The following is a 15,614-nucleotide window of genomic DNA, read 5'->3' as shown; positions in this document are numbered from 1 at the left end:
GTGCAGTCGCTGACCGGGTCGTCGCTCACGACGTAGTGCGTGCCGACCGAGATCGGACTCGCCAGCGCCGCCTCCGCAATGTACTTGCCTGTCTTGACCGCGTTGCGCACGCCCATCGTGAGGGCCGTCACCTCGACCGTCTCGCTCAGCAAGTCCATCTTGGCTTCCAGTGCGCTCACGAGCTTGATCCCTCGCAGCATCCCTTCCGCCGTCCGCTTCGCTCCCACATACGTCCACATGGCGTGCTGCAGCTCCGACAGAATGGTGACCACCGCGGCTTCGTCAGCGGGCTGGCACGCGCGGCGAGTGCGACCGCTCAACGCCACGCTGCCGGCCGGCACGCGCACCACGTCCTCCGTCGACGACACCGCACCATTCGACAAAAAGTCCGTCGCGACTGCGCAACCCCACACCAACGCCTCCAGCAACGACGTCGACGCGAGGCGGTTGGCGCCGTGCATGCCCGTGCAACTCACTTCGCCCGCCGCGTACAACCGAGGCACGGACGTCTTGCCCGACAAGTCCACCTGCACCCCGCCGCAGTGGTAGTGTGCGGCAGGTACGACCGGCATCGCGTCCTTCGTCATGTCGATCCCGCGGGCCAAGCAGTGCTGATAAATGGTCGGGAACCGGCCCTTGAGCCACTCCGCTGGCATGTGCGAAATGTCCAAGTACATGCAGCTCTCGCCCTCCTTCTCCATCTCGCTCAGGATCATGCGCGCCACCACGTCGCGCGGCGCCAGCTCGCCGTCCACGTGGTAGTCGCGCGCAAAGTAGTGCCCGCGGCCGTTGCGCAGCTTGGCACCTTCGCCGCGCAGCGCCTCTGTGAGCAAGAACCGACGCTCTCCGGGCAGACACAGTGTCGTCGGGTGGAACTGCACATACTGCATGTTCTTGAGCTTGGCGCCGGCACGGGCAGCCACCGCCACGCCTTCGCCGCGCGCGCCGTCCGGGTTCGACGTGTTCGCGTACAAGTCGCCGAGGCCGCCCGTCGCCAAGAGCGTCATGTCCGCCTGGATCAGCTCCACGGCAGACGTCGTGCGCTCCACGAGCAGCGCACCCACGCACTCGTTCTGGTCGTTCAGGGCCAAGTCGTATACGACGCGACCCGTGCACAGCTCGATGTTTGGGTGGCTCATCACCGCCGCTTGCATGGCAGTCGTGATCGCTTGACCGGTGTGGTCAGCCTTGAACAGGATGCGCGCGCGGTTGTGTGACGCTTCCAAGGTCAGCTTGAGCTCGCCCGTCTCGGCGTGGCGCTCGAACGGCACCTTGGACACGTCCAGGAGCAAGTCTTCCACGCACGCCGGGCCTTCCGTCGCCACCTTGCGTACGGCAGGGTCGTGGCACACCCCCGCGCCGGCGCGGTGGATATCTGCCGAGAGGAGGTCGGGCGAGTCGTCCTTGGCCTTGTAGATGATGCCGCCTTGGGCCCAGTAGCTGTTGCAGTCGGCAGGGTTCGTGGCGGCGCCAAGCATGATCACGCGGACGCCTTCGCGGGCGAGGCGAAGTGCGGCGGCCGACCCGGCCGCGCCACACCCGATAATCAGCGCTTGAGTGTGTCGTACGCTTGAGATGGGTTTTTCAAAGTCGGTTAACTTCACGCAAGCGTACTTCTGGCTAGGAACAGTGTAGACCAGGGTGTGGGGTCGGATCGGCTTGGGGCGAAGCAGGGACATGGTGGTGGATCGAGGTTTGTAAAAGTTTGTTTCACCGTTGTTGAGGTTGATTGAAGCGGAGTGATTGAACTTAGTGAGCAGAGGTCAAGGTGGCGTATTTCTTGTTGAATGTCCAGGTTCGCTTGGCGGACATAAACTGCGGATTCCACGTAAGAAAGCGAGAGCGGCAAGGAGCGGGCAGCGGGTGCGGCGACGGCGGCGTTCGATCGAGACGAAAATAGAAAGTGTGGTGAGGATGACGTATGCTTCGGTTAAGTGCGATGTATGCGACAACGTTGGTAACATACAAACTTTCATATATACGGTGGCATGAAAGAAATCGACACGTCGCATGGATATGGCCCGGATAATATCCGGACGTGGAAGCACAGGAAATACGATGGTTTGCCTTGTGGACAGTACGAGGGACGCAAATGGAGTTGAGGAAGACGACGAGGGGTGTTGCTGGTGAGGGTATGCGGGTAATGATGGGACGGTAATGTGGCCTCAGCGGAAAGAGATTTTAAACGTTGTCCGCCTTCCCCCTGAAACTGTTGCTTGCACCTTTGTCGCACTAAATAAACTTTGAAATGTCAAGCGAAACGGACGGAGGAAGATCGACAACAAAAAGGTACACGCTTGTTTTCGCAAGCAGCACTGCACGTCGCGATGGCGACATCGTCTCGGCGGCTGATAGTAGTCTTCTCCAGCTTCTGGGTTGTCGGCTATAGTTTAGCACGCTCGAACATCGTTGTGGCGTTCCGCTTCGCAACACTACATAACGTTATGTGCCCTTCACGGCATAGATAGCTCAGCAATCGTGCCACCCATTCTTCTACACCCCGTGAGCACCAGGACTCACAGTCAACGCAATGCAACCTGACAGCTCCAGACCATGGCACGTTATCCGCCAACAAGTCGTCCGCCATCACTTCACAGCCCGTCCCATCACGAACTGCATCCTCTTTCCTGCTCTTCTGAACGCATCGTCTAAGACGGACTCGAAAGGAATCGTGGCTCATTGACGGGTAAGGTGACGCTGTGGAGTACGAACACGGACGCTAGAGAAGAAGAACGCCTGAGTGGGAAGTTTGTACAGCGTAGGAGCGAAGTGGTCGTGCATTCGTTGCATGTCCAGCCGCATTGCCACGCCTGCCATGTAAAAGCCAAGGAACTGCGCACATTTCCATCTCAACTGCTCTACAATTCAGACACCCCGCTCTACCATCGACGGCTGTTCTATCTTCCTAGAGGCGGTGCGAGGCACATCCCAACATTGCAGAACCCAGTTCGATTCACGGTTGTGCATCTTTCCTGGTCGCCGTGCACAACCTCGCGTTGGACAATGAAGCAGGGCAACATCATACAGTCGCAGTGGCTGTCGAGAAAGGTTCAACCGAATTTTACACCATGTCGGGTTTGAGCTATATTGACGAGGGTACGTTTGGGAGCCTCAGTATACAACAGCGCCGTCCACATGGCAAGGGAACATCCACGAGCAAAGCTCGAATCACCCGTTCGTGTCGGCGGTGCAAGGAGACACGCATCGGCGAAGCTCTCGTCACCCGTCGTGGCTTATTCCAATCATCAGGTGTGACACACCATTCGATAGCCTTCCTCGGGTTATTTAGTCTTGACGAGCTTTGTCAGGTATCCACGTAAACCGTTCAAGAGGTGAGACGTTATGCTAGTCAAACTCTCATCGTTGATTGGCTAACCAATGGTGGGGCAAGGTTACGTTGGGAACTAGGATTGAATCGCGTTCGCACCCCATCTCTACAGAGAATTGTGAGGCGAAGCAGGAAGGGGGCGCCTGCACCCGCGATGCGAACCAACTGAGCAGACACAACGTTTGGCATACAGGGAGAGACCTAGAACAGTCATTTTCGCATTGCCCGGATCGAGCAACATGCCCTCCCAATTGACGCTTGTCGTGTTGACCATGTTGACAACGGTAGCCACGCCCGCGACCCTTCGCCGAGTCGCTACTGCTTCATCGTCGTCTGGAGGTGGAACCCTTCTGTTTGTCGTACTCGTCACGTTGTTGGTCGTGCTCCTCCTGGTGGCTGGTGTCGTCATCCTTTCCTGCCACCGATACCGCGGCAACGCCGAGATGAAACAAGATTTGGACTGCCCCATCGATTGCATGTCAACGACGTCCCAACGAGGCCAAGCATTCCTCTCGTCCGTCTTTCTTCAAGAACTCAAGACGCAGCATCCTGCGATTTCGGTGGGGGATCTCACGTCGACTGCCGTTCTTCCGTCCGCCACCACAGCCATGCGCTTGCAGCAATCGACCGCAACAACATCACGATTACAGTCCTTGGCGGACATCCGGTCGTCGGAACTGTGTCGTACGGGGTTGGGCTCCGTCGATGACAGGTCGTCGATCATGGAATCGTCCTCCAACATCCTTGGATCGATCCGTACGGAGCAAACGCTCTCCAGCTCGAGCGTTTTGAGCACATTCCTAAGTCACGAAACTACAAGCCTTGATGGAATGAGCACATTTCGCAGCCAGGACACGTCCAGCGTGGACGATGGTGTCGTGGTCATCAGTGGCGGGCGCCATAGCGACCTCTGCGACCAAGAGCAACAGCACGTGTCCGATCCTGACTCCACTGAGTCTGAGGGAGAAGGTATCTCGTTCCACGACGCGCCGTCGCCTTGGTCGATTTTACAGGAAGACGTGACCATTTTCCGACCGCACATGTCAGACCTAACGAGCAGCAGCCGTGGCCTCAACCAACTGGAGTACTACCAGTGGGCACGCGCTATCGTTGCCAATGGTGGTGTTTGACGAGCTGCCCTGTAGTACAAGCTGGAGGCAGCCCTTCGAGTCTGTTGTAACTTAGTGGTCGCCTGAAGTTTTGTTTGAACTTGATCGAATCTGTAATGTTTATCCTGGGAATTTCTGGGTTAGCCGCAGCTACAACACCCATCGATCCGTCTCGGCCACAACAGAAGTCCATCCAACTTATTCACGCTAAACACAGCGTGCACGCGATTTGCACCTCGCATTCAGTCCGCTACTGGCTGCTCGACCCAGGGCGTTGGGGTTGTGCGCACGCAGCAGCCGTGTCCTTTCGATGTCACCTGGCGCATCAGGTGATGTGCGGGCCATCCATTCAGTCCTTGCACAACCGGAGACGACGAATGCATATAAAATGTTAAATTTACTTCTTACAAACAGCGAATTGGCACACATGTGGGAATGTTCCATATAAAATATCGGAACTTGGTCCAAAAAACGCAAAAAACGCACTGCGAACGGTATTGTAGCATTCCATTGTGCCTATTTTTCATTATGACACATCGTGCCTGCCGTAACAGGCGCATTTTCCAATCCGCTTGGTCCGACTCATGACGGTGATCATCGACGGCAAGGCCATTGGCACCACAATCCTTGATGAACTCAAGGCGGAAGTCCAAAAGAACGTGGCAGAGCACGCAGACTACGTCGTGCCTGGCCTCGCCGTCGTTCTCGTCGGCGACCGCAAGGACTCTGCCACGTACGTCCGTATGAAGAAGAAGGCGTGCGAGCAACTCGGGTACCGCACCGTGAGCGTCAACTTGCCTGTGGACATCTCGTACGACGCCCTCATTCACGAGATCACGGCACTCAACAACGACCCGACCGTCCATGGTATTTTGGTGCAATTGCCACTTCCACGCCACCTCGACGAAGAAACCGTGCTCAACCACATCGTCCCTGCCAAAGACGTCGATGGGTTGCACCCGATGAACGTGGCGGCGCTCTCTGTGCGCTCCAAACTTCCGTACGTTGTTGCGTGCACCCCTGCTGGGTGCATTGAGCTCTTGGACCGCCACGGTACTGCTAAACTAGCATCCTATCAGTGTAGGGTGCCATGACTGAGCACGATGACGTATCCGTAGGGATCGAGATCGAAGGCAAGCGCGCGGTGGTCGTTGGCCGATCCCGCATCGTGGGCATTCCCGTGGCGCACTTGCTGCTTGACCGCAACGCGACCGTGACAGTCTGCCACTCGAAGAGCGTCAACTTGGAAGGCATCGTGCGCGAAGCCGACATTTTGATTGCCGCATGCGGTCGCGCCGAGATGGTGCAGGGCAGTTGGATCAAGCCTGGCGCTGCCGTCATCGACGTCGGTATCAACTCGGTCGACGATGCGACCAAGAAGGCTGGGTAAGTCGTCGACTGTTATGGCCGACACATTCCATCACCCTAACGACATCGTTTCAATAGGTACCGCTTGGTTGGCGACGTGCACTACGCCAGCGCAAAGGAAGTGGCCGGGGCCATCACGCCCGTGCCCGGTGGAGTTGGTCCCATGACCATCGCCATGCTCATGAAGAACACGCTGATCTGCGCCCACCGCTCGCAGCCCCACTTGTTCCAAAAGTAGACGGACTGTTCATAGTGGGCGATATGCTTGTACGAAACACGTTGTTAAATACACCTCTCTCGACGGAGCTCACGGCGGATCGCTGCCGGTGTGCTACTAGCGTCGGCGGAGAAGCTGGCCGCCAACGGCTTGGTGCAGCAAGCCCACCCGTCCAATCTACTCTATCGTTCGCTCGGCACAGATCCCGTCATGTTATCGATGTCCACGGCGGAGACGTCACCGTCGTCATCTTGGTCTGCGAAACGAACAGTCTAGAATCGACGGATGAGGGAGGAGCGCTTTCAGCAGCGCAACATACCTTTGGATGGTCCGTAGCAACGCTGTGGTGGCTCGTTGTCAACGTGGAGGTCGACCGATGCGTGTCGAGTTGTGGGACATGCAACATATACTCATCTAGGTGGATGTCATGACCCTCTTGGACCATCGAGTAGTCGTCCGAATCCAGTGGCTTGGTCAATACCACGTCACCACTCCCGTCTTGATTGATTGTGTACTCATCTCTTGCCGCAAGCGATGCATAGTACTCGGCCCACGCGGCGGCATCTGTTACACCACCACCTTGTTCCGTTGCATGGTGGTGAGCGAGCGAGTCGCTCCGAGTCGAGTTTGCTTCAAAAGCGGCATTTTGTAACTTGTACGTGCCGTCTGCAGCAAAGGCGCCAGGGTACGTTGGTGCTGGACCAGCCTCGATATCGCCAGTAGCTACGGACACACCATAGTACGCCGCCCACTCGTCTGACCAGCCTTGATTGGAGACACCATCGTCCACCAGTTCTTGGTCGATCGTGGCGTCGACGACAGGATCGCCATCGCGTGCTACCACGGTCTCGAATGCTCTCGGCACCGGTACCGTCGCGGTTGCAGCAGTGTCGATGGCAGATCCATCGTTTTCACGATCGATGCTGCTATCGTTGGCGCTTAAGTAAGTGGAATCATCGATTTCGGTGGAAGCAGTGTCCGTGGCTTCAAGGGGGAGCTCGTGTACTCGTGCCATCGACTGACCAGTGCCCATGCCGTCATTCGAATCGAGGGGCGAGAGTTCGGAGAGAGGTGCCGTCCAAGGTACGTCACACTGGGCGTCCTCATCTGGCGTCTGGTCAAATTCTCGAAGGTCGACGATGCCGCCGCCAAAGGTTTGGCTGGTTCCAGCGACTGGGGCATCGATATCTACGGTGTTGCCTTGCCTTGACGGCACCGCGCGACTTGGTATTGAATCATGTTGCACGTCGACTTCTTCTGTCCGCAGTGAAAGAAGGGCGTCTCCAGCGAGATAGGAATCGCTGTCGTGGCTGCGAGAAAGGCCATCAGTCATGGAAACACTTGTTTGCATGGCCGATTCATTCAAGTCGCCACGAAATGGACGGTCAGCATCGTGCAGTGTCTTAATGGGACTGGAACGCCCGTGGAAATCGGATGGATGTTTCCTAGCCTTCGCTCCTTCGTCCTCATCAACGTCCGATTCATGCACTGGAGATTTGGCTCGATCCACGACCACGACCTTGCTGCCTTCCACGGGGTCACATGCACCTCCGACAGACTTGACTTCTCGCTGGGGTGAGTGGCTCATGTTGATTGCTTGCAATGGTGGATGGGCAGTGATGTTTTTGATCGACGCGACTCGGCCCCCCGTTGCAGTCGCTCTACCACGCGACGATCGCGTTTGGGAAGTTTGCCCTTGCTCGTCGGTGCCAGTATCACTTCGGTTCGTTTCTTGGGCTCCTGATTTCATGTCTGGCACGTCCGCGTCTGTTACAAGTCCTTCCTCTTCATCGCTTTGCGCTGGATTTGATTGCCGCAGCGCCAACACAGACGAGCTGTCGTGGCTGGACGGCATCGATGCGTCTCGATGGCTGAGGTGGGGAACGCCGTCGATCAAGTATTCGTCGTCACGGATCCATGGTTCGGTCCACTCGTCCGACGGCCGTGATTCCACCCGATGGTTCCATTGCAGTGAATCGTCGGCTCCATCCAGGTGGGCAAGTGAATGTGGTGCCACGGCCGCCTCCACCGTTTCAGATTGTTCATGCGGCTGGAAATAGGCATCCCCGGCGGCGGTCGCAGGATCTTGGCTCGCGTAGTAGTCGGCCCAAGCCTTGGCATTCTCCGCATCACTTTGCCACGCTTCCGTCTTGTCGGGGGCTGAATAGCAATAGTTGTTCGAGTCGTAGATTGCGCTCTCGCTCGCGGTGAAGGTGGTGGTGGCACATGGTTCGGTCGCGTTGTAAAACCCACCCTGACCGTCAGGGCTCCAATACGTCCCCGTAGCCGTGTCGTAGCACCCGCCGTACTCGTCGTAGACCCATTGCAATGCCTCGGGAGGAACGTCCGCTGCGACAGCCCCGACAGTTCCACTGCTGCTATCCTCTGGGATACCATTTGACGAGTCCGCCGCACCCGTGTCATAGGTGTAGCCCATCGAAACGTACGACGACACCGACGGAGAAGCAGCATGGGACGGTATCGGATGCTTCTTGGACGAGCGGGCGAAAATGGCAACACACCCTTCGTGTCCATTCGCAGCAGCGAGTTGGGCGGGCGTTTCCCAGTCGGTGTTTTGCAGTGTCGTGTCCGCGCCAAGGTTGACGAGGTGGTTGACCAGTTTCTGGTGACCTACCGCACCAGCACTGAGCTTGGAAGGGGAAACATGACTGGATGAGGAGCAAGCTAGCCACCTGAGTGCGCCGCCCAGTGGAGTGCTGTATCCCCACGTTCGTCAGCAGCATTCAAGTCGACTTTGAACTTACGGAGCGAGCTCACCTATCGCGATAAAATGGGTGAAACAAGAAAGCGGGGGGAGGTCGTGGGAGAAGTGGGGGAAACGTACCATTTCCAAGCCAACCTTGCATTCGACAGCGTAATGCAACGGGGTACGGCTAAGGCCGTCACGGGCGTCCGGTGTGGCCCCCATCTCGAGCAAATACGTGACAAACGTCGAATGGTTGTAAGCAATCGCCAAGTGCAGTGGGGACCGGCCTTCAGCGTCCCGAACATTCACGTCCCAGGCAGGGTCACCTTGCTGAAGCACGCAAGCGCACTCCACGTGGCCAAGGATCGCGAGCACGTGGAGGGGGTACATGCCGTCGTACGACGATATGTTGAGTGGAATGTGTCGTTCTTGGGCGGCTTCTAGAAGCGCTTCACATGCACCGCATTGGTTCTTGGCACACGCGTGATGAAGTGCCGTGTAGCCCTTGTTATCGACGGTGTCGAGGCGGAGCGCAGACGCCCCAACATCAACGAGCTGTTCAAGCTGCTCCACATGACCTATGGAACAAGGGGGGGGAATGAGCCAGCAATCCCCAGCTTGGGCGTGTGCAATGGAAATGTCAACGTGCCATGCCCAGCCGCCGCCATCAACGGTGTCACTCCGTCGAAGTCCTTGGCATTGACGTCGGCTCCGTGGTCGAGAAGCACCCCTACCACGTCATGCACCTTGCTCGAGTCCACGTTGAGTGACGTGATGGCAACGTGCAGTGGAGATTGCCCGGTAGCCTACGCCAGCCATCAATGCCAGTAATAACCCCAAGCAACGTCATTTATACTCCGTACATCGCGTTCATTCACGTCGCGGCCGTCGTGGAGGCTGTCGAGGAGGTCGGGAATCGACAGGGCAGCGGCTGCTTCGAGCACGGTGGGTGTCCGCTTGGACGGTTTGGTCTTGTTGACTTGGGCCAAGCTTTCGGAGCGGTGGAGGGCTTTTCCCAACGTGTACTCTGGTGGAATCGTCAATTGCAACGACGTCGACTCCTCGACCACTTCGACCTGCCCAAGGACTTCGAGGGCAGCGAACTCCCAATCTTTTGTGCGGCTCTTGGACGACCGAAATTCGTGCAGCGCGTTGAGCACCCTCGACGTGGCCGAATCGAGCTTGAGGAACCCGCGTTTGCGGCGCTGGATGCAGCTCACACTCGCTGTCCCACGGCTCAGCCACAGCGCGTAGTACGGTTCGTCCACTGACGTCGAGCCAAGAACAAGTGCTGTGGACCACACTTTCTTGCTCAGCAGGTTGCGCGCTGCTCGCACAAGCGTTTTGGCCGCTCGGTGACGTCTCAAGAACGCCCGCACGAGCCGCTGCATCCGCGTCGCCATCCGACACTGCCAAAGCCACCACCAGTACGCGAGGTAAGCGCGATATGCATTTTGGATGGACACGGCAGCGTGGCGGCGTTGCCGCCACCACACGACATGCCGCCACGACCTGGCAAGAACGATTTGAGCTCGCGTTCGTTTGAGAAAGAGGTAGACCCCCCAGCAACGCTGGATGCGGCGGCACGCGAGAAGGCGACGCCGACGACGGTGTTGGATGACCAAATCGGTGCCTTGGTTGACCCACATCCTTACAACTGGACAAAATACACAACGAAAGCGCCATCGCCGCACACTCTTTCGCCACTCCATCTGGATAGTCGTGGAAGCCGTGCGCCTGACATAGCAGCCCAGGACAACTTGGCGCAGCGTCGCAAGAGCTCCATGGCGAACTTGCATGCGGTGGAGCACCACCGTGCTGAACAGGGCACACACATGGACCGTTGAGAACTCACGGGTTGCTTGTCGACGTTCCAGTGCCTAGGTATACATGTGGGGACAGTTTCTCGAAGAGGAGATGTCCTCACAATGGACACAGCGGTGGTGGCAAAGGCGCCGGCGGTACTCCTCACAGCCATCCGTTTTTGCAGCACCTACAGGCATCGTCGGGACGTTGAGCAGCGAAAGGAGGCAACTTTGACGTGTAATGTCGTACACTGCTCAGTGCTAAGTCCATGGCGGCTCGCGCCGTTCTTCGAACGTCCATGCGTCGCGATATCACCTACACCAACGACAATAAGATTGTATCAGGTGTGATGGGGTTGGTTAAATTTACATCAGAGATGTATCGGTGCACAACGTCTGCAGCGCACACGTGAGCTTTTGCACGGCGCTGTAGCTGTCGGCAGAGGAAGCGATGGCGCAGCCACACAGACGCGATGCAATGCACAGATGCCATGCGTCGACGCCTGGTCAGGAACGCTCGAGTTGCCGACTGAATCGTCGCTGCCTTTGCATGCCAATGAACGACATGCCCAAGCGCAGTTTGTACGAACTCCACACACGTCTGGCGTGCTTGCAAACGCGTGAGATTGTGGCGATGCACCCTTCGGAGATCCTGCAACTGTTGCCACCGAGTTACAACTCTGGACTCTGCCTCGGCAAACGAAATCTCCACTGTTGACAAAGCAGTCATTGAAATCCACGTCTCGGTCAGTTTGACCAAGCGCTGGTGCCGTGCACGGGCCAACAGCTCGACCGTGTCTTGAGTGAATCGGTGAAGTGCCGACGACATGGCGACCGCAGCGACCTCCATGGCCACCGCAGCGATGACCTTGCGGCGGGAATATACCACCCCCATCGATAGTCGCAGAATACTCAGGCGTGCTTTTGTCTCGGCACGAGTTGTTGCATTCGTGGCTACGTCTCGCCACCGGCGGGACGCGTTGCCGACCGCTCCTTCCAAATATTGTTGCACAGCAGAAAGCATGACTTGGTTGACGATGTTCCAAGCCGTGTGCTGGAGGGCCAAGCGACGGGCGCGGGCCACGACCATTGAGCCCCGCAAGACGGCAAGCCGTGCAAGAAAATCGGAGCGATAGGCAACGATTGCGCCGATGGCGTGCCATCTTCGTCGAGCTTCAAGGACACGCCATCTCTCAAGTTCCTTCGCTTCAGAACGTCGCAAGCGCCGCCACCACGATTGAATGCACTCGACGTAGCGAACAAGTCGGCCGTGGTGCTGGTAACGTCGATAGGTGGATTGGATTGTGGACGCAGCGATCTCGGTCTGACGGACGGCGAGAAGTTGTTTATGGACATCCAGCCATACACATCGTAGAACTCGAGACTTATGCACCTGTCGCCACCACATTTGAATGGTTTGGGCGAAGTAGCGATGTCGCCTGTACACTTGCATGATGTGTGTGGCCATGTGTCGATACTTCTGGAGTGCAGTGTAGTGCCGCCATGCGCGCTGAAGATCTCGCGTCGCGTTGAGTTGCTGGGCTCGCAAACGGACGGCTCGGCGGTGTTTGACCAGCTTCCACACACGCCAAATGGTACGCCCGTGAGAAACCACTGCCTCATTTTGCCGGACGATGTGCAGTCGTGCAATGCTGCGCCATGTTCGAACAACCAATGCAGCCCCCCGGAGCCGAGACACGAGCCTTCGCCTCGTTCGCATTGCCGATTCTTGAAAAAGTTCTCGTTGTTTGTGTGCGTACCGCTCGTCGAGCCGCTTTGCCCTTACTTGGTGCCACCTCCACGCTTGCTGAACAACTCGAGCAGCAACGCCCCATTGATGCCGCAACGCGGCTTGTTGTACTTGCACGCGGGCTGCCCGGTCAAAGCGCCACTTGCGTTGAATGGCCCTTGCCGCACGAATTCGATTTCGAGTCGTTCGCACGCGTTGCTGAGTATTTTCCAGCAAATTTTGCTTGGATTGTAGCAACGCGAGGTGTTTTCGTTGAATCCTTTGGGCGAACGCACGACGACGTGAGTTGTGCCACCACCGCCACCAGATTTGAATGACCAAGACTGCTTGGCCTTTCCGCCTATGGTCCTGCTGCAGCTTTGACTGGCGCCACCAGCGCTGTACGGTCGTAACCAAGACATGCCGCTGTTTATGTCTTTGGAATCGCATGCTGCTCCAATGGCTTTGGATGATGCGTGCTTGCAGGTGGTTGTGGACACGCGCCGCCTCGGTCTGCATCAGCTCCATTTCGACTTTCAACTTTTGTTGGGCAATGAGGTCTCGCCACCGTCGCTGGATGGACCGCGCTTGGACGTGTTGAAGTTGCGCCCGCATGACCTGTAGCTCTCGCGTTTCGCTTTCGCTTGGCACAGTTATTGCTGGTTGCAATAGATTTCGACACTTCCGCCGGCGCGATGTGTGATACCACCGCCACGCAGCGCCGATTCGACGAGCAGCTGTATGCTGTCGGGCGTGCATTCGCCAATTGTCCACGGCTGACCTCGCCAATCGTCGTTGGGTCCGAACGCGCAGCCATTTGGCCGTTCGCCGTCGCTGCATCTGGTTCTGCCACGTCACGAAAGCGCGTCGACTTGTGGCCCGACGAGAGAGCGCTAGTCTAACACCATACCGCCGCCAAGTGGTAAACACCCGCTGAATGCGAGCTGCGTCTCGCTTTTGAAGCATCCGGCGATGGCGCAGGTGCAAGTCGTGGCGTTGCAACCATGCATAGAAGCAGGATACAACCAAAGGTCGCACCGAGCTCTCCGATTCGTGTGGGGCACGGTTGCCTGAGCTGGGGGAATCCGTTAGCATTGCAGCGTCGCTGTCACCATCCAGTCGGAAACCACCATCGTCGTCAGAAACTACGAGTGGGCGGCATAGCTTTTCCACCTCGTTGGCTATGATGGACAGCACGGACAGCAGCATGTCCCCGTCGACTTCGTTGGTCAGCTGCATTGTCGCTTGGAGTTGCGCCAGTCGCGCGGGCGACGGGTCGGCGCGATATCGCTGCCACTGGGGGTCCGAAAGCGTGATGGCGCAGAGAAGGGGGTTATGTTTGAACGAAGGGATGCCGAGTGCATGGGCCAGCATCGCTTCACTCTCCAGGACGTCCAGGTCATTGGCCATCTGAGAGCCAACGTGGTGGGAAGACATGGTGACGGCAGCAGGCGACGTACATGAACCAGGTAGTTGCGCCCTTGCCATCGAAACTCCTTTGAAGTGTCCTGCACAAGACGTTAGGTGCTAAGTGTGCATGTAGATTTCATACACACCCCAGCAATTGTACGCCACGCTGTGATGGTGTTGACGACATCGACAGATCGCTGGCGCACCACAGCTGCACATTGCATCAACTTGAGTACGCGAGCAGTGGTTTGACGAGTTGTCGAGCTGCACGTGTCTTTTATGTCCTGGACGGCTGCATCTCTCCACATCACCTGCACCGCATCGAATTCGTCACTTGATGGCGCAACTAGATTTGCCTGACCTTGTCTACCAATGCTGCTTCGAGTGCAGTTGCGATTATCTCTACTTTTCGCCCGCTTTCCCTTTCGTCGGAGACCCATCGACCCCCGGGAACTGTCTTGGTGCGTTCTAGTGCTTCAAGGGTGGGGTGCTTGACCCACGTGGCGCGCTGTCTGTGCACGGCTTGCACGGCCCGGCTCGGCATGGACGGCTCCTTTCGTTCTTTGACCCTAGTTGTCACCGCGGATTGCTATGCCGATGCATGCACAGCATGAGCTCCCGCAATATCGAGATACCTCCAAGAGTAGAACGTGTAGGGGTCGTACCGGTCGTTCTAGCACGCGGAACTGGCCGTCGCTGCGTTGCACAACTTCGTACGCAGCCACTGCTCTCAACAACATGTAGACAACTTGACGGACCATCCATCAAACGGACATGGCACGTTACCTTTCGGGACAAACCGGCGGTGGGTGCTCCTCGGCTCGATTAGTTCGATCTGCACCGCAGTCCCGGCCTCCTACATCCAACGCGTGATCCACCGACCCACGGCGGCCAAAACAAATCTAGTCGAGATATACCTCAGCCTTTCGTCGCCGTCGCATTTGTGGTGTGGCGCATCGGCGTCGTTCCGCAGTCGCAGGATCTGCGACGATGTAACGGTCTCTAGCGGTTACAATAACCAGTTACTTGGATAGACAAGCAGCCAGCGCGAAAAGTGTGAATGGAACAAACAGCACTGGATGACCGGCGCAATGTCGAGGGGGGGGATGAAGGGGCCATGACTGGCGCCGTCATGATGGCACGATGTCGATTCTTGGTCATGCGGGGGCCGCTGTTTGCAATTACCCCCCCCCCAGCCCCCACATGGTTACCTCTATGGACGGCATTGAAAGGAGCATTTTGGACAATTTGGAACGCAGACATCGACCATCCCGAAGTGTGAAAGGACAGGTGGTTGCGATCGCAACTCCAACATTCGTAGTACTGTACACGCACCCTGTTGTTTATACCGCCGGCAGACGTTTTCGTAACACGTCAGGGGTGTGATGGCACAGTCACTGAGCGCAAGGCGCAGGTGTCCACAGGCATGACTGCCACGTTACACAAGGCAGCCAGCGTTCTGCTTGCCAAATGACGCCGTTTTGACGTGTGGTGGGGCGGTACACCACCAGGAACGGCGGCAACGTCTCGATTATTACGTCCGCGTCTTTCTGACCGGAGCAATCTGGTCAATGTAGCTTTTACAGTCCTCCACCGATTTTTGCACACAGGCTCAATTCAATACCTCTCAATAATTGATACAAGACAGAAATTAACATTAAAGGGTTTTCCCGTCATGCGGCGGATTCAAACTTTGAAAATTCAAATGCAATATGAACGTGAGGTCGACATCTTTCATTTACTCAATTACGATGCCAGGCTCAACGAAGCGCTTAAATCTCCTGCAGAAGCAACAACTTCGCGACTACTATGCAACGGCCAAGCAACCGAACATGTCCAAGCTATGTCGCTGGGCACTCGAGCAATTCGGGTTCTCGCCGCACAGAACAACAGTTTCGCGCATTGTAAAAGATTCGCGTGGTGCTCCCTACATCGCAAGTA

At 57.1% G+C, this 15,614-nt stretch overlaps 5 protein-coding genes across 5 annotated transcripts; 2 read left to right on the top strand and 3 right to left on the bottom strand.

Moving 5' to 3' along the window:
- Positions 1 to 25: 25 nt before the first annotated feature.
- On the bottom strand, positions 26 to 1,891 carry H310_03886 (L-aspartate oxidase; the record flags this gene model as incomplete). The annotated part of the gene is made up of 2 exons (XM_008867953.1): positions 132 to 1,891; positions 26 to 88 (listed from the first exon to the last, which is right to left on the bottom strand). Exons 1-2 carry the CDS (start codon positions 1,677 to 1,679, stop codon positions 26 to 28), a joined length of 1,611 nt encoding a protein of 536 aa, XP_008866175.1. The 5' UTR covers positions 1,680 to 1,891.
- Positions 1,892 to 3,567: 1,676 nt separating this feature from the next.
- Positions 3,568 to 4,458, top strand: H310_03885 (hypothetical protein; the record flags this gene model as incomplete). The annotated part of the gene is made up of 1 exon (XM_008867952.1): positions 3,568 to 4,458. One exon carries the CDS (start codon positions 3,568 to 3,570, stop codon positions 4,456 to 4,458), a length of 891 nt encoding a protein of 296 aa, XP_008866174.1.
- Positions 4,459 to 5,005: 547 nt separating this feature from the next.
- H310_03884 (hypothetical protein) lies at positions 5,006 to 8,711 on the top strand. The gene is made up of 3 exons (XM_008867951.1): positions 5,006 to 5,490; positions 5,556 to 5,823; positions 5,884 to 8,711. The coding sequence occupies exons 1-3, from the start codon at positions 5,022 to 5,024 to the stop codon at positions 6,041 to 6,043; spliced, it is 897 nt and encodes a 298-aa protein (XP_008866173.1). The 5' UTR covers positions 5,006 to 5,021; the 3' UTR covers positions 6,044 to 8,711.
- Positions 6,205 to 10,132, bottom strand: H310_03883 (hypothetical protein; the record flags this gene model as incomplete). The annotated part of the gene is made up of 6 exons (XM_008867950.1): positions 6,205 to 6,294; positions 6,342 to 8,653; positions 8,716 to 8,800; positions 8,868 to 9,233; positions 9,410 to 9,535; positions 9,593 to 10,132. The coding sequence occupies 6 exons, from the start codon at positions 10,130 to 10,132 to the stop codon at positions 6,205 to 6,207; spliced, it is 3,519 nt and encodes a 1,172-aa protein (XP_008866172.1).
- A 3,219-nt stretch (positions 10,133 to 13,351) lies between these two features.
- Positions 13,352 to 14,614, bottom strand: H310_03882 (hypothetical protein; the record flags this gene model as incomplete). The annotated part of the gene is made up of 8 exons (XM_008867949.1): positions 13,352 to 13,408; positions 13,461 to 13,673; positions 13,724 to 13,771; positions 13,820 to 13,984; positions 14,044 to 14,262; positions 14,339 to 14,397; positions 14,460 to 14,529; positions 14,591 to 14,614. The coding sequence occupies 8 exons, from the start codon at positions 14,612 to 14,614 to the stop codon at positions 13,352 to 13,354; spliced, it is 855 nt and encodes a 284-aa protein (XP_008866171.1).
- Between the last annotated feature and the right edge of the window lie 1,000 nt (positions 14,615 to 15,614).

This window comes from Aphanomyces invadans, assembly GCF_000520115.1.
Source record: "Aphanomyces invadans strain NJM9701 unplaced genomic scaffold supercont1.6, whole genome shotgun sequence".
In the NCBI taxonomy this organism is placed as follows: Eukaryota; Oomycota; class Saprolegniomycetes; order Saprolegniales; family Verrucalvaceae; genus Aphanomyces; species Aphanomyces invadans.
The sequence above is the reverse complement of the archived record's forward strand: the minus strand, read 5'-3'. Positions and strand labels throughout refer to the sequence as shown.